Here is a 21615-nt window from a genome sequence, read left to right as displayed (position 1 = left end):
GGACATTAACTGGTTACATATTCCTTCTCCTCTTGTCAAATGATGAATAAAGATGTTACTGCTGTGTGAATACAGCACTATAATGGATTATTTTACATGAGACACGGCATACAGTAGGTGTCTTGTGAGTGGGAGTTATCTGTATTGGCCTGCAGAAGCTTGTACACAGCAGGAGATCCTGTAGTTATTGCTTGAGGCTTCCCTCCGGCAAGTGCCAATGAGTTTATCAGACGAATATTAGATTTACTGATAGGACGGAGTCTCTCTGTTGTGAAGGACCTGAACACAAGATTTAAAGAATGCATCATTCCTGATTACTAAAAACTATGTGATAACTCATGTAATTACATAAGAAAATTGTATTATACAATTTATTAAACTCTGTGGGAACTGGACATGTGCAGTGTGTGATGCACTGCATATATTAGTCAGAAACAGTCCAGATGAAATGATACAGTACTGGTACTGCTACACCTGCCAGTACAAATATTATATTTTATTTCCTTTTTCTTCGTAGGTGTGTTATCAGCTAATTGCCTTCAGTTTTTCTGCTTCACTTTAATTACTTGTGTGTTTTCTCTTATTTCTGGTTAACAGTACACTGGTTCCATCATTGCATGTTTATAATATGACAATTTTATTTGAACTCCTTTCGATTGTTTATGTCAATGTTAAGGGCGCACTAATCCAACACGGTTGCTTTGCGAGGCTCACAGTTTTTAATGTTCGCAGACCTGGAGGCAGGCGTATTGAGATGGAAGGACCTGCACTAAGAGTGAGGAAAGACAGCAGATCTTTGACAAATTCAAAAGTCTGGGGATGAATGGTTTATTTTGCTCTCTGTTTGTGAAAGGCTGGAACAGCATCTACAATGACTTTTAATGATCGTGGCTCAAGAGTTGGGAGTTCGCCTTGTAATCGGAAGGTCGCCGGTTCGAGCCCCGGCTTGGACAGTCTCAGTCGTTGTGTCCTTGGGTGAGACGCTTCACCCGTTGCCTACTGGTGGTGGTCAGAGGGCCCGGTGGCGCCAGTGTCCGGCAGCCTCGCCTCTGTCAGTGCGCCCCAGGGTGGCTGTGGCTACAATGTAGCTGCCATCACCAGTGTGTGGATGGGTGGATGACAGGTTGTGTAAAGCGCTTTGGGGTCCTTAGGGACTAGAAAAGCGCTATACAAATACAGGCCATTTACCATTTAATGAGATCGCAAGAACATTTATGAAACCGCTTTAATTTTTTTCACAGTTTAAATGCAATCAAGAAACTTCATACAAATAAGTTAATCGCCATGTATCGCACCTCACTGCAGTCTGTTGTTTAGTTGTTTCGTCAGGAGACGCCAGGCAAGTCAGAAGGAAGCTGAGGGATGTTTTAAGACTTAAAGCCCTTCAGAAGTACACATTTACACCACTGGAGACTCCAAAGCGCTCACACTGGCACGGTTTTGATATATTTCAATAAGCTAGACATTGATGTCTAAATGCATAATTGTTTGGCCAGTCTATCCATTAATCTCAACGACTAGTTCGCGATCCTTACTGTCCTCATGTTTGTGCTTAGGATTTGTCTTATTCTGATTACAAGGGCTTTGTGGGCTTCACCTTCAAATTCAGTCATAGGAAATAGCTGTTCCTCCTTGAGGTAAATGGGAACTCTGTATACTGGCAGGGAATGGCTTATTTCATCTTTTTTTTCCTGAGCCAGTCGCTCTCATCCTTTTTTCATTTGAAATCCTGCATCTAGTAATTTCATAATTATGGGAGGGGATTATAACGAAGGCAGCTGGAGCTGCAGGTTAATTGGATTTTTCACCTCAACGGGACCGGATCTGAGTCGCCCATGGGCCGCAAATCTGCACATTTGAAGTTGGGGACAGGACAAAGGAGGCTGGGGGAAGAAAAGAGTAAGCAGTTAAAGGGTCCCCTTTGACTGAAGTTACTTTTGTGCTGCCAGTTACTGTTTGTGGTTTCAGAGGTTTTCCTTTGCTTGTACACAATCGCCTTCATTCACGCTGATGGCATCTATAATTGGCAGTGTTTTCCGTTCACAGGAGTGACAGCTGCAGAAGCTATTGCAGCAGCTATTGATAACCTCAGAGAAATAACCAGAGGGTTTGAAAATGAACTTCTTAAACAAACTTTCAACAAATACATGAATGCATACTACTTGCAAGAACAGTCACACTGTGCTCTGTTTTTGAAAGAAATACCAAATTGACTGGCTTGATCACCGGTGGTGCAGTGGTTAACAGTGTCACAGCAACAAGGTCCTGAGTTTGAATCCTCCGGCTGCCTTTGATGTGTGGAAATTACATGTTCTGCCCAAGCCTGCTGGGATTCTTTCCCGGTACTCTGGCTTCCTCCTGGTGCAAAGACATGCATGTTAGGTGAATTTGTGATTCTAAATTGGTTCGTAGGTATGATTGTGAATGGTTGTCTGCCTCTCTGTCTCAGCCCTGTGATAGACTGCGTGACCTGTGCCTCTGATAAAAACATGGGACATAAACAGGCTCTCTATATACTAAAAAAATTAATTAAAAGAAAAACAGAGATCTGCAATAAAACACACCCACATACACACCACAGAGCACAGATTGGAAATACTCGTACTCTGCGAGCCAGCCCACAGCTTGCCCCGTGACAGCAGTGACGAGCTTCAACCCGACAACTACCCTGAATTTACTGAAGAAAATGGATGGATGGCTCATAAAATGCATTTAAGCACTTGATTAAAGTAAAAGAATTGGTGTGAATTTATTTTAAAAATGATTATAACATCTCAGTCGATCTTAAACAGAGGATTAGTTAAACAAATAGCTTTTTAAATGTCTCTTTTAAATCTGCTTTCTGCAAAAGATTCATTGTTTCACGTTTCCTGGAGACGGAAAATGATGCTGGAGACGTTCGGTGCACTCTGGAAACGCACATTAAATCTTTTCATCGACAGCAAAATGTCTTTCATGCAATTTCATCATATCCTACAGAAATCCTTAGATCCTGAAAATGATCTCAGACTTGACAATCAGACAGTCACAGCTATGTTTGGTCAGATGTGACTCACATGCTTCTTTCAGTCAATAACCCATTCGTCTTAAATAGTTTCACTCTGATTCTGCTGACAGTATTCTCTACTTCTGTTTCCAGAGGCTGGCTTGTTCCTCCGTGGGAGGAACCAAGCTCTCAGCCCCTCGGCTCCTGGCCTACTTCTGAATCAATGTTTGACAAAGGGCGAGTCTCTCCCTCAGCAAAAGGCAGGGAATTAGAGAAGATCTTGAATGGTGAGAAGGCCACACGCAAAGCTAGAGGCTGTATAGTCCACATTCTCTAACAGAGACAAACAGTCAGTGTGAGATCATATTTCCCTGTCCTCAATAATGAAAATAAACCTGCTTACACACCAAGTTTATCCACGTCGAAGGTCACCGTGTCGGGATAAACAAACCGCAGTTAGAGAGAGGGGTGAGGAAAGGGTTGGCAAATATTTGTTTGCCTGTATTTTATGAAGACCTGACTACTGACACCACTGAAACGTGAGCTTCTGCTGTTAAAATGAACTTTATTTTACAATTTGTACATAATCTTGCACTGGAGTTTTTTTTTGTTTCAGGTAAACAGATAAATCGGGTGAATGGTGCTTCTGAGTGAGATTTATCCTGACAAAAACAATGAGCAAAGACAAACCTGCAGATCTGACAATGGAGCATTGCTTTCAGTGTTAACTGTGGTGGTAGTTTTGAGGTTTAACACATTGTTCTGCACTCAAAAACGCATTTTTTCCCTCTGTAAGTGTGGGTTAGCCACTTCTTTTTAATTATGCATTGTCAGTTTAGCATTACTTTTGACTTTTACAGGACATATTTTGTCATTCCGCTGTCAAAAAATACTATCAATTCATTATAATATTTATATTTGTCATTCTTAAGACTAATTTTATGCTTTCAAATTACGTGTACGCTATCAAACGTTAAGGGATGTTAAACAGATAAAATGGCGCTGCATGTTTTACAATGCAGGAAATCAATATGCTTTTTTTCTCATTATTATGCATGTCATTATGCCTGCCATTTCAACAGTCAACAATCACCACAACACTTGATTCCAAACTGACATTCAAGGGGTCTGTACAAGAGATCACAAAAAAAGGAACATAATTCTTCTATGACAATTTGAAGCCTCAGATAATTGCACAAAATGTCACGTAATTGTTGAAAAAGTCAAAACAACACACAGCCCACACAGCCTTATGTGCACTGACATAAAGTGCATTTTTGCTAAGTTCTGAGTCATTTCCTTCAATGCCAAATGGTAAACAGTGCAATTTCCAGCAACCCTGCTGAGAGCTGTCACTCTGCCTCAACTGGTGTTATATTAAAATGCTTCAGAAATTAGCACTACCTGAGGCATAAACCACCCAAGAACTGACTGTGGGCTCCAGCAGAAGCAGACATTAATTAGAGCAAATATGTGTCATAGCTGGACACATTATGTATAATATATTTCTACAGCCGGAGCCAAGTGTTACATTGACCCCTTGTTAGGTCTGTGGACACATTTCCACTCCCACACGGCATTTTAAGCCAAAATCTTACTACAAGACTTCTGTACTGCCAGACCCTTTAATGGCGCTCAGTCTAGTGCTCATTTAAAAATATACTTAGTGGACAATGCTTTGAACCAGTGTCGGGTTTTTTGTGTTTGTTTTTTTTTAGCCTTTATTAGTGTCACAACCACACAGAGGAACATTTACAATGCAGTTTTCCTACCTGAGTTTCTCATCTTTGAATCACATGGAAAGATTTGGCTTCTCTATAACACATACGCGCTCTCTAAACTCTGCAGTTAGCAAAGAAATAGCAGGAAAAGAAAGCAAATAAACGCTCTAGAAAATAAATTCACTAATTTACCTGTCAAGGTGCTCGGGACTTAACTTGTAACCTGAGTCAAAAGTGTATTTTGTCCATAGCAAAATAATAAAAGCTTTTTTCTCAAATAGTACCAAAACCACAAACCATTAAAAAGCAACTGGCATTTGACAAAAAATCTCACATTTATTTTATTTGTTAAACAAGTGTTGAACTTTACATCAGTCTTAAGTGAAGAGCCCCTTGGTAACATGTTTACATAAAAAACATGAGCTACAGTACAGCATGTATACCAGTGCTGGAAAATATTCACACATTTCCCATTTATTTATTCTTTTTTTTTTTGGAAAGATTTTAATAAATAAAATATCCAAACCCAAGCGGAAGAACTACATTTATGATAGGAACTTTATTGTTCAAAGTCGCTCGTTTCATTTGCGCTTGCCCACCACTCTGCCGTTACTTAAAAAGATCTATATCTGCCAGAATTACACAAAAAACTGTGCAATGCATAAGTCACCTTAACTGGGGTTTTTGCATTCCCATTCTACCAAAGTAAATGGCAAAGTCAAATAAACATATTTAAACATGGGCGATATCGATGGAAGAAAAAAACACTGTTCACAAATGGAAAAGGTGATAATGCATCTTTGTAATTAGTTGACTCGATCTCTCTTTTTATAAGCCTTAACGTTCAAACGCACTACCATGAATGAAGTGTTGGAACCATAAACACACTGTATAACATATGTGCAACTTCTACACAATAGTCTCTCAAACGTTAGATTTTGCAATTATAAGGTTTCTTCATATTTATGGTTTCCCATTGAATTTTTTTATTTTACACTAGCAATACAACAAAATATATATTTTAGCCATTTTTCCTTGACAACAGTTCAAGTTACAGTTGAGAAAATATAAGGCCAGGGGCTTGATTGCTAGTGGTTATACAATCCAAACTTGATGGTGATGGAGACCGATCAAGACCTTATATTCCTTTTCTAACAGTTTGATCAGGAACATTTTGCAAACATGTCCATGTCCTGGTCCAGGGGTACTGTTCTGTATACAATATTTAAAAAAAAAATAACAAAAAAGAAAAAAACAGGCTTCAGCTAGGTTGTTGGGGAGTGTATGTACAGCCTTTTGACTGGGAGGTTGCTGATTGGATGTAGCCAGTATTGATTCTTTCTCGCTCTCTCTTTTTTTCCTTTTTTTTTTTTTCCTTTTTTTTTTCCATTTTTTTTTTAATTTTCGTACCTTAAAATTTTCTCAATTAATCAACAGCAGCAGCACATTTAAATACATAGTTGGCTTGTCTCTTAAAATTGAAATTTAACTCTGCATTTTATGTACAGTCTCATTAAAACTCTGCACTGCCATAGCTGTGCTCCAAGTCTATTGGTCTGCAGGGAAGTTAGGAAGGGTGGCATGAAAAGAAGATGGCAATGGAGATGTAGGTTTGCAAATGGCTAAGTGTAAATGGCGGGGCTTTTAAGCTCTCGTCAAAAAAGCAAACAAACCCCAAACAAACAAACAAAAAAAACCCATTGAAAAAAACAAAGAAAAATGCCTCCCTTCCCTTTTATAATGTCCTCCAAGAGTTCAGGGCTGCAGGAAGGCTGGGAACGGTCTGGGGATGATTTAAATACATTTAAAGGCTTGTCACTAACTGCATCTGTCCTTCTCGTACGTCGCCTTCAGGGATGCTGTCCTCTTTAGTAATGGGAATAATGTAACCATCACTGCTCCCTCGGCCTATCTGGTAATAGGCTTGGAGCTGCTGGCCACCCCCCAAGTTAGGCATACTCTTGTAGTAAACGTCCTCATTCTCGCTCCTTTTGGAGGGGGACAGGTCCTCCACAACATCAGGGCTGCTCTCGGGGTACGGAGAGTCTTTCAGATTAGGCATACTAGTGTACAGGGAGTCCCTGTTTGGGGACTGCAGACTATCATCGGGATTGGTGGGTGTCAGCTCGCTGACAAACGTATCGACTCCCCCATCGGTCCTCACCTTCTTCTGGGGTGCATACAGAAGCGAGTGAGTCCGCTGGGGGATGAGAGGTGCCTCCAGCTCCTGGTGCAGCTCGAGGCCCACCGTGTCACCCACGTGGACCAGAGACGAAGCGTCGGCCACAATTGCGTCATCTTCGCTGCTGCTTCCACCTACCACCGTCACCTTGGGCGGAGCCCGCTCCGTGTGGTGGTGATGGTGGTACTGCGGTGGCTGCTGGTGGTGGGGTGGATGATGTAAACTGTGGTGCTGCTGCTGTTGCTGTTGGTGGCTTTTATTACAGGCACGCAGGTTGTTGTGTACTAGCTCTGAGATTATCATTTTCTCAAAGGCAGCATCGTCCAGACTCAGGCCGCAGTCTACTACCTGCACACTGTCGCCAAAGTCCCCATTACGGAGCGAGTAGCTATTATTAAAGTTACCATTTAGCGGTAGAGTATCCATTGCACTTGTGTCCCTCACCGCATTGTTCAGTGAGTGCCCTGGAAGGAAAGGCAAATAGAGGGGATTTTACATTAGTCAAACACCAATAACAGCAGGGGGAATAAAACAGAGCATTAATGCTGTTTAGGATGCAGTTTCACATGGAGGTCAAATAAAGCCATGCCGTAAACCTGTTAGTTAGGCACAATCCTCAGCATACGCAGGCATGCATCACTTGCGTCGAGAAATCATTTTACTTTCTCACATATACATTTTCACTTTCCCTTTTAAAAAGCTGCTTTAAGAACAAACAGGAAGGGGTTTGTGCGCTTAGTTCTGCCACAAATGTGAAAAAGATCCCAAACAACATTAAGAAACAGACAGTAATCACCATCACAACACACCGGGCAAAAAGTGGATGTCCACATGTATGAAGCCACAGACGGGCAAGCTACGACACTTAAAGGTTTTCTAGCAACTAATAGGTTGGATGTGCTGAACTAAAGAAAAGGAAGGAGATGGCAAACGATGACATAAGACAGAAAAGGGAAAGTGGTCATGGGACAGCCATCTTTGTTCCCACTACAAGGGGAGCCCACAAGCAGCACTCCACCATCACCACACACAGCAGGTGAAAGGACTCACTTTAGACAACTCACATCATGTCTGTCTGCTCAGGCTATCTGGTCTAAGAGCAGCTGATGTACAAAAGAAAGTAAAATGATTTATTGTAACATGAAGAATCACTCAAAAGAACAACAAAATGTAACGGTCTTAACTGCAACTTAGCAAGAGCAAGGGTTCAGCAAATGAAATAATTAAGCATCGGCTAGCTTTTAGTTTTCCGAGCTAACTGCCAGCAGCCGCTTTGTTGTCGTTTTTTTTTAAGTTGAGTTTGTGTCGGTACACTTGCTGTCCATTAGTTGGCAGCTTGTGTACCCAAAGCTGGCAAAGGTCAAAGCCTGCCCGCAGTTCGGCACTTGGCATCCGTCACAGTAACAGTTCCCAGTGAGACCCCGGTCACTAGCAGAACAGCTCAAGAAAAAAAACAGCTGCTGCTGAGGTCAGACTCAGTCATGTTAGGAATTTCTCAAAGCATGGAGGTCATGGAAAGCAGCAGAAAAATGTATTTGTAATACCACGACTGAGAAAGGAGATAAAGGAACTCTGCTACCACTTTAATTATAACATTAATTCAATGTCCATGGCAATTCATTATGTCTCTGTCCAGGAGGGGTGGACCGATTGTGACTAAAGGGAAAGATTTTACAGAGATTCTGTGGAAATTTCAAAAAAAAGTATGAAGAAGGAAAACTAAAGTTGAACAGCTGCAGCCATGACATCCACGTGTTTATGCCCGCTAGACGGCAATTTAGTGTCCAGACGGGTGTTTCTGGGGAAAAACAGTGCGGGGACACTACTGGACACTGAAACTGCTGTATGCCACACAAGGACAAGCAACTGGAGAGAAAAGAAAAGACATGAAAAAAAAGAAAAAAGAAACCTGACAAAAGCTGTTCTGACGGGGAGAAAAAAAGCAACACATGTTGTTTTGGTTAAATCTCAAATTAAGCAAAAGAGACAATAGCAGAGTAATAAGCATTTAGAAGCTCTGGAAGAATATTTGATATTTTATTGTCTTTCAAATTTGGGTAGATAATTTTGTGAACCGCTTGCTCACTGAGTGTGTGTTAATGGCCTAAAGTGAACCAGTGATTGTGCCGGGGTTTTGTTGGGTTTTTTTTAATAAGCATGCTGAAAAAAATTTACATTTGATAGGCAAAGTTAAGTTTTACTCCCATACTTGTCTCTCTGTAGGTCACTAGAAGGAAGCACAAGGGAAAAGCACAAAACATGACAAAGGAGGCCATTTCAGTTTCAAAATAGAATACATATATAGATATATATAAAAATAATCACAGCACAGTCTTTACAGTGTGGTGTATGCTCAAAAGTCACCACCAACTGTACAGTAAAGCAATCTGTGAAAGTCTGCATGTGTATGCAGCTACTAATGCAACGCTGCATGATTTTTTCTTGCAGTTTAATGTGTTTTGAAGGGGAAAATTCCCTCTGAAGCAAACCAAAACTAACAAACGACCTGTTCAATTCAGGAGAATTCATCATAATAATCATGCAGATTATACTGCGGCTGCACAGTTTGCATTATTTTAAGGCAGAACGTGTAGTATCTCTTTCCCATCTTAATCATCACGTCCCATGCAGAGTATGGATATTAGAAATACGAGAACACATATGAGACTCTATTGAGGCGAACCACAAAAATCTCTGGCGTGCATGAAAATGTGTGCATTTTCACACAGACACACACACACATTCTCTCACTATGTAGTGTGTCAAGCATTTGGGAGACAGTGATTCAGAAGGAAAGGTGATACTGCCGAACATCCTGCTTTTCTTTTAGCGTGCCGTACACTGAAGTGAGATACAAAAGAGGGAGAGAGCAGGTAAAGACAGAAGAACAGGCAGAATGCAGGTGAAAGTATCAAGTAAGCACACCTGGTGAATTAAACACTGGAGCTGTGGGAGTGTTACATACGACTGTCTCAGCCAGTAAGGTGTTATAAGGGTTGTTAGTGCCTTGTGGTCGCAGGAGAGGATTTGTTAGTAGATAGTTCCCGGTCATTCCTGGAGCAGCAGGACAGAAGAGGAGCATTGAGAAAAAGAGATCAAGGAAATTAGCAGCAGTTTGTGTAGAGAGGCGTGTGGCGTCACTTCTCTTTTTACGCGAAATCTGAAACGTAGTGATCGTACAGAGAAAAGTTTGAGGAGCAAAAATATTCAACTTTGTGCTGTCCTTCTTCAGTTATTTAGTTCATTACGTGTGTTGAAAAGCATTTATAACCCATTTATTTACCAACTAACATTTGAAACAGCTGTGCTCATTACTGCAATTTTTCACACTTCTCGCATTTTTTAAGTCAAGCTCGGTTATTAGTATTATTTTCCTCCCAAAAACAGCACCCTGTTATTGTGCAGAGGTTTTGCTGTTGGACCAGGTCCAAACATAAGTGCTCCCAAGAGACCAAGGCGAACACGTCCAAGTCAAAGTTATTATTAAGTCTTAATTTTTTGCCACTTTCTTCCAAAAGCTCATCTTCTTTCCATTCCCCCCCCCCCCTCAGCTTGCAGTGTGTTTTAAGGATCTGAGGTATTTCGGCTGCCATTTATCACCTGTGTTAAATGCCATCTGTCAGGTTGAGAAGTCTCCAGGGATGTTTTTAATGACAGGGAAGTGCTTCTAGGAGATAGAGCCATCCTTCAGTGCACTGTCTCTCCAGGGTAATGAGGCAGCTACACCCCAGAGTGATCAATATCCAACCTTTACATTAACATCTCCAGGAAATTATACTGATCGCCCCCCCAAAAAGACTTCTATTTTGATGCTGATGTATCAGCAAGCCAAAATGTGTTTTAAAGCGCTAGGTGTAATGTTGTAGTTTGTGACAAGTGACAGCAAAATTTTAAAAAAAAAGTGACCGCAAAGAGAAGCAGAGACAGGAGTCAAGAGGAGGGGAGAGGAGGGAGTGGAGTTAAGCTACCTCGGTGTAAACCCTCTTTCCCTTCGCATGCTTGGAAAGCCATTTCAGAGAGCAGCAGAAAGCCTAACAGCACACTAAGCACTCCAGGTCAGCCAGAGTTGAACATCATCTTCTCATCATCATATTTGTGCTCAAGCTAAATAATAAATGACAGTTTTTTTTTCTCCCTCCCACTGTAAAGTAAGAGAGGTCACCTTACATGCCAGGCTACAAACCGCCTTTTTAAAGCAATGTTAAGATTTTCCGAAAATAAAACTTTGCACCCCACCCCTTCCCCGCCTTTTAAGTTTTGTCTATGTTTCCCCTGAGCTTTGGTATAAACTTTGGACAGCCAGCACTTAAATTAGAAAAAAGTTCTTCCAGCCTTGCCCCAATTTAAGACTGACATGACTGGCCAGAATGACAGCTCACAGAGTATTTGAGGATGGATTGTTGTAATCCTTTGCTGGCAGAACAGGGAGACCACACTAAAGACCTAAATCTTTTTTTTAAACCGTACTGCTCTGTCTTTTCAAGCTGAATCATTTATTACGATTACCAGAGTAGGACCCTAGACGGTGTTGGTGAGATCATTGGAACTTGAAGGAGGTATTTTTAGCTGGATGATGAAATGTGTGCATAGGTGTGCATGTGCAGAGAAATGAGGTGTGAACTGACCTTGGTTAAGGGTGGAGGTGCTGTTGATGTCACCTGAGATAAAGGAGGACTCAGATTGCTTTCTTACGGTGTCATTCCACATTCTCCTGATACGACTCTGTCAGGTCAACAAGGGACAGCCATTAGGACTTTAAACAAGCCCGTTCACCTTTCAGATCAACTTTCATTCGATTTCCCTCTACGTGCTACACACTATAAAACAAACCTACTAATCTGCAGTGAGGCAAGGGCAGTAGTAACTGCTCAATCCCTCTGGATGAGTTTTTCAAAAACTAATTTTATGTAAGTCAACTTCTGAACAACTTCAGCTCCAGTTATGACTCTTTACAATAGGCTGGAGGTTATACTGAGACGGGGATGCTTCTCTATAAGCACATTACATCTGGAGGTATTGTCTGCTAAGGTCTATTAGCCTTTAATAAGAACCGGATAAGGCGAGGACAAAGTTGTTGTTTTCTTCTTTGTAATTTTGGCTCTCCCTGTAGTAAAAAGTGCCTGCAATGCTCTTTAAACAGTGCAATACGTATTTCTTCCCCATGCACATGGCGTTAGTGAAAAAGGATAAAAGCAAGAGCTAAAGGGGCCAGAACAGAAGAAAGGTACTCATGCAGTACAGCAGATGCTGCTTGTAAAAAAGTGGGATAATGTTTGTGTCTTCTCATCTACCTCTGAGGTTAAGATGCAGAATGTGCTTTTTCTCTGTGCTCACAGTAAAAGTACATTTTCCTGAGGAGTCGTTTAAACAGTGGGGTTATTAACAACGTAACAGAGCTGCACGACGAGTCCAGGATACGTCGCGCTCTCATCTTATCCTGGCACGTGGCGAGACTCTCACTGTGCAAAAGTGCCGGTGTACCTGTGTGCCAGAGGAGTAGCGTGCGCTGGTCCGTGTGGTGGAAGTCTTCGCAGAACCGTGCGAGCTCTCAGTCGGCAGCCCTCCGCAGCAGTACGTGTGGCGGAAGCACTTGCTGTACTCTTTGCGGACCTACGCAGGCAAACAGCCAAGTGTTTAAATACAATGTTGACTTTACATATGACTTTACAAGAAGCAGAATGAGGCAGTGTTTGTTCTTTATATCAGCATCTGTGAATTCAGCTGAAGGTTTGGCCTTGACTGCTCAAAAGCCTTCTGCTTTTCACCTTGACAGAGAAAAACCGTACGCAGTGCAGAGTGACTACTTACTTTTTTCTGGAGAAGGCAGTGGAAAATGAAGATAAACATTCCTTGGAAGGTGTTGAATATGGTGAAGAGGTACGCCATAACAATCGAGGCCTCGCTGATGAAGAAGAGCCCAAAAGACCAGGTGAGACCGAGCAGACACAGCAGAGCAAAAGCACCCATGACCCAGGATCTGAGGGACGACAAACGAGACACAGGACGAATCCAGCATGAGGGAGGTTCTGTGACAGAACGGTGATTGGAATATTAATCACCCGGTTCCACTATGAAATATGTAGAAAAGGCTAAAAACCAGGTGGGAGGAAAATGAAATAAAATGAAAAAGAAAACACACACACACACGTCCTCACAACCCTTCCCCGCTGTCCCCACCCCTCCATCCTCACACGTGCAGATTCTGCCCTCAGACAAGACAAGAAACAAGCAAAAGCTTGACCCGCTTTTCTCTTTATACCTCTCTATTTATTAAAACACACCAACCGCTATCACAAGACAGCACGACATGTTTAAAAATAACTCAACAAAAGCAACAAACACTATCATATTCATCTACTGAGTGCGCTACCAGAACCGGAGAAGCTACGCAGACGTGGAAAGAGTTCAAGGAAAACTCCCTGCTTCGTGTGCGAAGGTCCTGCGGAGCCTTCGCACACCAACAGTGGTCACGGTTCGATGATCAAACACACAACAGCAACGACAACAAAACTGGATCAAAAATGATGGACGTGGTGGCAGTGACCGGTCACAAAGACAGTGGATGAGAAGCTTAGAAGCTGCAGTTTGTGAAAGGAAATGATAGAAAGAGGAACAAAAAGGCACGAAAAAATAACGTGGGATAGAGAGAATAAACTAGAAGCTGAGGAGACGACTTCTGGGCAGCATGTTCTTACTTGATAAACCGTTTATTATCTTCATAGCTAGAGAGCATGACAGGCAGGAAGAGAGAAACACAATTAGATTAGAGCGCATAACAGCTTGGGTTAGTCGGCATTTGAGTAAGATATCGTCAACTTTGATTCAGGGGAAATCACGGGAGGCAGTGAAATAAAGGATCTAACAAGAACTGAGACTTGTATATTTTGCTGTTGATGATTCAATTACATGTAGAACATTCGCTGTCTGTAGCTGAATATGCATTTATGCTCCTTTACTCGTGGGTGGTGTTGTGTGGGTAAAATTATCTGAGGTGCGTAGTAGAAGCTTACCCAGGCAAATCTGTATTATAGTAGCCGTCACAAACGCGATAATTACTGGTGTGGATTGCAGAACAGAGACAGGAGAGAGGAATGACAGAAGAAAAAGAAAGGAGAGGGTGTGCGTTAACTTTGGCTTCACATGCAACATGCAGCGACCATTGTCTGACTTCAGCATCAAACTTTGGCACGAAAAACAGCGACAACAGGAAACAAATGATCACAGAGGAAACAGCGATTAGGCAAACGGTGCATTTCAGTACAAACAAGCTTGAAAGAAATCATTTCTAACATCCGACATCAAAATGCGCAACAATCTGAAGTTCAGTGAATGCTTTCTGCTGTGGTTTCCTTAAACAGGGAGGAATACTAAGTGAGGCGTTTTTGTGACTGTTCTCTCTGATTGCGGTTTTACCACAGAGCTGTGTTGTTGCACGCATTCATTAAGCAAAGATGAAGAATAACAAACACTGGACGGGGGGAAAAAAGAAAGCAGCAAGCGCCGCTCCCACACAGCGTGGTGGAGGTTGAAACACAAACTAATATAATGTAAATAATGCAAAATGGCATGAGACTGCAGGACTGTAACCAACAAGGCCCTGGAGTAAACAGCAATAAATATATATTTATATCAGTTTTCTTCATACAATGTGCAAAAACAACAGCAGTTGTAATTAGTGCTTTGGAAAACGCTGAGCTACACGCTGCGGTGACTCAGCAGCGGCTACAAGAGGAAAGGCGGAGTGTGGCGGTGTTGAGATGGTGGCAGATTTTTTTTCTTTTTAGGATTAGAAGCTGGCATCTCTCTCTCTCTATATATATATATAAATATGAAAAAACTTTGACATTTTCCAGTCTCAAGCACACATGGTAGCTGTTCGGCTGCGCCCCACCCTGCCAGAGCCGACGCTGAGCGGTTACGCAGCATCCTTACAGTGATGCGTGTCATGCCAGAGCAGTTCTGTGGCTGCAGGTTTGCAGTAAAACACCAAAGCATGAAAAATATGAGTCACAGAATATGTGTAGTCATCATCACAGATTATACACAACATGGTGATGCAAAAAAAAAAGTAATTTCAGTGAAAATAGTAAAGTCTCTATGAATCATTTTAAAATTGGGCCTAAAATAAATAAATAATAAAAAGAATTCATGTAGAGGTGGAGAAAAAACAACAACTTAACACTAAAAGAGGCTTTGTGGTTTTTCCGGGGGAAGTGGCACCGGTGTTAGATTGCTCATAAGTGGGAGGAGTGTGCGGGCGTTCTGCATATGATGACGCTTCACTTACTTTATATTCTCCAGTCGGCTAGAGTCTGGTTTCAGGGTGGTGGAGTGCTTCACCATTTTGTACATTGTGATCACCAGGAAGATGAGATTGAGCTGTCAAAACAGAGTAATGGCAGTGTTAATACATGAAGATGTATGACTGAAGATATAGCACACACAGAAAAAAAAACTGTTAATTTGCCCATAAGTATTAAAAGAGGAGAGCCTTCAACTCTGCATGTCCACAGACTAATCCAATAAACATCTATCGTTCCAGCTAGTCTCAGACGGGGCCGACTGGCGCCAAATTTAGTGTCATTCTATATCAATAAGAGCATGGAAATGCATTAAAATCCATCACTGTAAGGGAAAAAAAGAAAAGAGGGGGGCAGCCACACAGCACCATTCTGGGAATGTCAGAAGGGAATGAAAAGTAGCAGAAGAAATGAGAGCCTCTTGGTGTACAAAACAACTGCATATCATTTTATGCACATAGTGAAATATTATAAGGTATAACCAGCTACAGAAGGCTTGAGGGAACGTGGTGTATTTTGTTCGATTCCTGTTTGTGGCCAGATGAAAAGAGAGAGAGAGAAGGAAGGGGAGACGTGTGGAGGCTGTTGCTTGCTTGTTTTAATGTATTAAATCTTTAGAGAACCAGTGGCACATATCAGGTTGAGACAGGGATACTATGCGCTGTGTTTCTGAGCACATTTATTTGCTACCTTTAAAAAAAAATCAATACTGTGATTTAGAGACACAAAGGCTGCATGTTCCAGCAAGGAGCCCTTCCAAATAATTTACCTCAAAAACATTTATTCTGGAGCAAACTAGCACCTGACGCAGCATGTACATGTACTCACTCAGACAAACCCAAGTGCATTTGTGCTGAAAGCCAGGCATGTATAAATGATGTCAAGGAATATCTTACAAAGGGAAATTGAGATGTGAGTCTCCAATAGAGCAAATAAGAGGATCAAACACCAGAAACACGGCAGACAAATTTATGTGTACGCGGCGTCAGTGCCATGTGCGTAACAAAGAAGCTCCATGCAAGTAAAACATTTGTAGGGACGAAAACCAAACAGTGCATTTTGGCGTTAGCACGCTGTCTTTAGAGCACTGCAGCACTGGCAAAAGAAAAATGGAGACGGACTGCCAATGCAAGGGACCTTTGTGAGCTGGACTCAGACCACAGCCATTCAGTCTTTCTCAGTGTTCTGGTGCACACACGCTGCTATCAAAAGACTACCTGTGGTCAATACATCACCCCTCCACATGCAATCAACTCATGGAGCCACTCACAATAAGCCCGACTGTAAAAAAAAGAAAAAGGGGCGAGAGAGGAAGAGGAAAAAAATGCAAACCTTTCATATCACAGACGGCACTGAAACTATGTTTTGTTTCACCGTGATCAGCCATTATTCCTGTCTGCATGAGTCAGACAGTGGGTGTGGGTGTGGGGGAGGGGAGGCGTGTGGGTGTGGGGGGACACGAGGACGAGGACTTTTGAAAAACCCTTTCACACAGCCTGGAGTGGTGACATGGATGCAATGAGACAGAGGAGAGGGACACGGTACTTTAAAGTAACCTAGCAGCATGGCACATGTTCCCACCCCCACCGACATGCTTTCGCAGCCCCTCCCGGGGGATCCCTCTTGCTAGAGCGGAGCTGTCTTGCCTCTATCCTTCACTCTGTCTCTGAATCATCACTGCAAGCCATGCAGAAGCACCTTGCCACACTGGGACTGAGGAGAAAGCTTTTTCTGAAGCGGACTGTGTGTGTACACACTGAACTCCAAATGAACTGCTGGGGATGAAATATTAAAGGTGCAGATGGAGCTGTCCAGATGATAAGAACTGCTCGCGACGTGTCATGATCCAAAAGGCCTTGTGTTGAAGTTATCTCAAGCATGCTAATGGCTCCCCCCACCACTCATTACTTCCATGTTCCTCCTTTCATGGAGCTAATACCCCCTGTGCCCAGAAGCAGGGCAACCTCTGCCTAAGAACAAGGATCTAAATGCCTGCTCTCAGCTTTTGTTTTCAGTCAGTATTTAGGAAGCGTTTCATCTGGCAGCAAAAACAACAGGAAAAATGAGGGGGGGAAAGCACAAGGCTGAGAAAAAACAAAACAAAACATGACCACCCTAGGTCAAAACTGGTGTTACTTGGCACAAACATGGTCTGGGTGACAAGTGGGGATCCAGACATAAGCCAAAGCAGCACTGTTTTCTCTCCTTTTCTCCTGTTCATGTGCCTTTTCGCCTTCTAACTCTGTCTTTCATTGACAAGGACAAAGCCAGTTTGTAGAGAAACCAGGGTCACGGATGGTGCAGACAAACCTTGCTCCTGCACGCTCCCCCGAGATGCCCCTTTCCACAGTACTTTGTCTTTTTGAGTCAATTGTTGCACAGAATCAGAGGAGCGGTGTGCGAGGCCCGGCCCAGTGCAGCAAAACCTCATTCCTGTCACATATTAGCTCTGCTACAATACATTAGCTCCTCACAGGGTCATGATTCTATCTCTGCGGTCATCACCACCGGGATCCCGATCATCATTTCCACTGCAGAAATATTTTTCATGCAAATCATTATGAGAGCAACACTCGATTGGAAAACAATGAGGGTCCAATTTAGGGAAAGGAAACATATTCCAGTGTGGCTGACAGAGCATTTGCTGAGACAGGGAGAAATGTATGTTTGCTTTAATACAATGTTAGCTTTTCCTCAATTATAAGCTCACACATTCAAAGCAGGGAGGCAGAGAGGAGGAAAGAAAAAAGACAGGAAAATCACTGAAAACAAGAAAAAGTCATTTCAGCATTTACTCCGAGACATTTCAATCCAGCGCAGACCCTTTTCCAGTGAGCACCATTTCTTCCATTCCTAAGCCAACGCCTGTTTGTGAGAAAGCTGTGAAATGCAATCCAGTGTGCAGATTTGCCTTTTACTTATTCTGCTGCCACACAGACAAAGAGTACGGCCACTGCATCTTTACTTTGAAAACTCGGAGCAGTCTGCCAATAGTGTGCAGGGACTCGATGGAATTTGACACGGCTGACCCTTTTCTCTAGTATATTTTCAGTGTCAGCTTGATGTTCAGCAGAGGTCACTGCATCTGTAGATACAGTACCAACCATTAGCTTGGATAATGAACACAGTACTGAACAAATACCACCCATCCTCCCTACACAGCAGCAAGACGAGCCTGCAGAGCTTCCTTATCCCTCGGTGTGCACGAGGGCAAAGCAATACATGATGTGGGAAGCTGAGAGGATATATGTGAGGCACACCACCTGCTATTTCTTTTTTTTTGTCCTGCGCAGGGAAGTAAGACTCCCGAAGGTCTTATTCTTCTGAGCCTCTCTGATGGAGCGAGAGATAATAATGTCATGACCAGTAAATAATTGCATGCCTCAATGGGACATATGTCAATATTATATGCTATATGTCCTTCACCCTTGGCGGACCCTGACCAAACAGAAGGGATGCCTTTGCTCTCCGTCTTCCTGACAAAGTCGTGCGCTATTTACAGGCAGACAAATACAAAAAAGAGCTATGAACATTACCCCGGCTTGCAACGTGTGCTGTAAAATGGACCATTTCAGCCAATTGTTAACATAATTTTTTCCCTCATCACATACCTTTGAAGGTCATCAGGTAATATCTGTGATATGAGACTTCCTGAAATTGTGTAAAAGTGAGGTTAAAGTACACTATCAAGGCTGATGCTTGTCAGGCAGTGAGAGGCAGAGGGGAACGTCGGACGCCTCGTAATCTGTCTGTGGCGCAAAATTAACCTGTCATCACCGGGAAGGCTTGGAGCAAAAACCCTGCTGACTTTTCCCTTCAGTTCAACCATCTTGCTCCCTTTATCTTCCTCCTGCATCTCTTTCATCTCACCCTCTTGGTCCCTTCCTCACTCTGTCAGTATGAGTATTCAAAGAAAAGAAAACAGCTTACCATGATGATACAGGTGACAGGTCCTATAAAACTCCATATGAAATGATTATCCACACTTAGCCAGCACCTATGTCAGAGAAACACACAAATCAGCTCCAGGCAGTGAACACCACAAAAACGACATCGTGCTCCTGTGGCTAAAAATGGAAAGAAATCATTTTTGGTTACTTGGGCTGATGTCTTTTATTATCAGTGTTTAACTCAAAGCTCTTTCACAAAACGAGCAGGAAGACGGCCGGACACAACAAGAGAAGAAGCAAACCGAGCAGCCCCTCTTAATAGCGTCGTCTTAGCTGTGATATAGCCATTAATCTATGTAAAAGGCTTTTTTCCCCTGCACTGCGCTCTCCTCTTTAAGACAGCATTTACAAACAAGAGGTCACAGGAGGGTCTTTGAACAGAAAGGCATTAATGTAGCTGCAGCCTCCCCTGAAACCACAGTGTTGAGTCTGTCAGCCACTTTCAAATGACATAAAAAATTGAACAGCTGCCCATCCCTGGCAAAAGGCGCTCAAATGTTTTGGTGTAGTCTCCAGGGATGCACATAAGGTGCTGGAAGAAATGACGAGCGGATTTCTTTTCAAAATCTGCCACACGCAGCCACAGCAGGTAAGCCCACACAGTGCAGCATCCAGCATGTCTGCTCTGCATTTCCAAGAATGTTTTCAGAGAGAGAGAAAAAAAGAAGCTGCACTCACGCTTTCTTGGTCCCGTAGCTCCTGTAGTCAATAGCTGCTGAGACGCCGACAACGATGGCAGGGAAGAGGTAACCAGACACGTAGTAATACTTTTTCCGCGAGTATTCGCTCTCAAAGACTTCTACAAGCATGAGGTACAGCTGGACTCCCTCAAGACACATCCAGGAGAAGGAAGCTAGGAAGAAGAAGTGCAGGATCCCCGCAATGATGGCACAGCCAATCTGAGAACGACAGAAGAACAACAGATTCAGACAATCAAAGAACAAGATGCAAAGGAGACACAGTGAAATTTATTAAATAATCTTTCGACATCAAGATGACACGTGTCGTTTCCATCTGACTTTTGTTGTTGTTGCTGGTTTTTTAGTGAAAATTGTACATCGTGTACCCCATCTTTTATTGAAGCTCCCTGAAAAGATCGTCGTTTCAGGGCGTCTCGTTCAACAGCAGAGAAAAACAATGAATATTCATTCACCACATGGGCTCTGACTAAGCACAGGTTTAGCTTTCCATCAGCACAGTACAAATTTAAATGCCATTAGTATTGTGCGGTTAGAGTTAGGAGATTTAATTATTTGGAGCTGTGAAAAAAGACAGAAAAAAGCTGCCGTTGCTCAGCAATCGTCGCTGCAGCTTCAAAGGAAAGAGGGAAAAAGACCCATCAAGCGGAAGACATGTCCCTTTAGTAAGCTATATTAATGGTGCTGTTCCACTCGTGTCATGTCAGGGACAAGTGGGGAAGGCTAGAAACAAACAATGCTTAAAGTCTTATCCATTTTACTCTGGAAGGGTCTTTTGTGTGAGGGCTGAGAGGCGATAAGGAGAGAGAGGATGAATCAAAACCAAATCAATAGGGTGAAATCATTCCGGCTTACCCTGGGTTCCGTCATATCGATACCAATTAGGAATATTAACTCTGCAATGAAGAGATTAATGCACAAGTTCTTGTGGATGGTGTTGCGATCGCTCTGCAGGCCCCGGAAGAAACAGAAGGTGAAGATGCTGATCATGAGGCAGACGAGGGACACCACGATGCCGACGCGAGTGATGACGGTCAGGAGCAGCTCGTGCACTTCACTGCTGGCCTGAAGCGAAAGGGCGAAATGACAAAGAGGGTCGTGTGAAGCTCTGAGGGAAATAATGGTAGCCTCCCCTTTTAGATTTGATAATTGAGGACTAAAACGAAGAAATGACTGCTTACATTTACATTCCAGCATAATGAGATAAATCAGGAGCAACAAAAGGACACAGAGTAACCAATTTCATATTTTGGGACTACATCCCTATCCCATGACATATCTGCGGGCGCCCATGGTGATGATATTGATTAAAAAAATCTTTCTCTTTCAATAATTGTGGTTATTTCATTATCGTTTGCTTCTGGGTGTAAAATTAGCATTACGTGTTGGAGAAGATGCACTCAAATCAAGCTGAAAGATGAAAAAAGTCTGGCAAAAACAACCCAGTACGCACAGATCGACTCATTAAACCGCACCGTGATAGCTGCAATCTTTAGCTGCTTTAATATTCAAGCCTAGAAACTAAAATGTTAAGGGTCTGATCTTGATTTAATCAAAAATCCTCCAATGCTACGGGTGGGCACGAAAGAAGACTGGACATACCGAGGTTTCACGGTGTGCCATGAGGATGGCAAAGTTGGTGAGATGGCTGCATGAGCAGGTGGTGTGTGTTTTATTGGAGTCCAGGAGTTTGCAGCCTTGGGTGGACCAGTAGCCCATCATGCTTCTCTCAGAGTAATTCCAGAAGGAGCAATTGGAGTTGAAGTAGTGCTCCATCT

At 42.6% G+C, this 21615-nt stretch overlaps 1 protein-coding gene across 15 annotated transcripts in view; it reads right to left on the bottom strand.

Moving 5' to 3' along the window:
* Positions 1-5358: 5358 nt before the first annotated feature.
* adgrl2a (adhesion G protein-coupled receptor L2a) overlaps positions 5359-21615 on the bottom strand; it is a 90890-nt gene continuing 74633 nt past the window's right edge. For 4 of the 15 annotated variants that reach the window (XM_080882598.1, XM_080882605.1, XM_080882606.1 and 1 more), the window contains 10 exons: positions 21440-21613; positions 20693-20902; positions 19818-20038; positions 19120-19186; positions 15177-15268; positions 12698-12866; positions 12371-12499; positions 11515-11611; positions 9815-9943; positions 5359-7353 (listed from right to left, as the gene is read on the bottom strand). In XM_080882598.1, coding sequence (XP_080738724.1) covers positions 6512-7353; positions 9815-9943; positions 11515-11611; positions 12371-12499; positions 12698-12866; positions 15177-15268; positions 19120-19186; positions 19818-20038; positions 20693-20902; positions 21440-21613 — 2130 coding nt within the window. In that variant the 3' untranslated portion in view covers positions 5359-6511. Of the gene's footprint in view, positions 7354-7939; positions 7993-9098; positions 9117-9814; positions 9944-11514; positions 11612-12370; positions 12500-12697; positions 12867-15176; positions 15269-19119; positions 19187-19817; positions 20039-20692; positions 20903-21439; positions 21614-21615 lie in introns of all 15 variants that reach the window. The other 11 variants (XM_080882607.1, XM_080882608.1, XM_080882609.1 and 8 more) reach the window with 7 other exon arrangements.

Source organism: Rhamphochromis sp. 'chilingali' (genome assembly GCF_963969265.1).
Source record: "Rhamphochromis sp. 'chilingali' genome assembly, chromosome: 5".
In the NCBI taxonomy this organism is placed as follows: Eukaryota; Metazoa; Chordata; class Actinopteri; order Cichliformes; family Cichlidae; genus Rhamphochromis; species Rhamphochromis sp. 'chilingali'.
The sequence above is the reverse complement of the archived record's forward strand: the minus strand, read 5'-3'. Positions and strand labels throughout refer to the sequence as shown.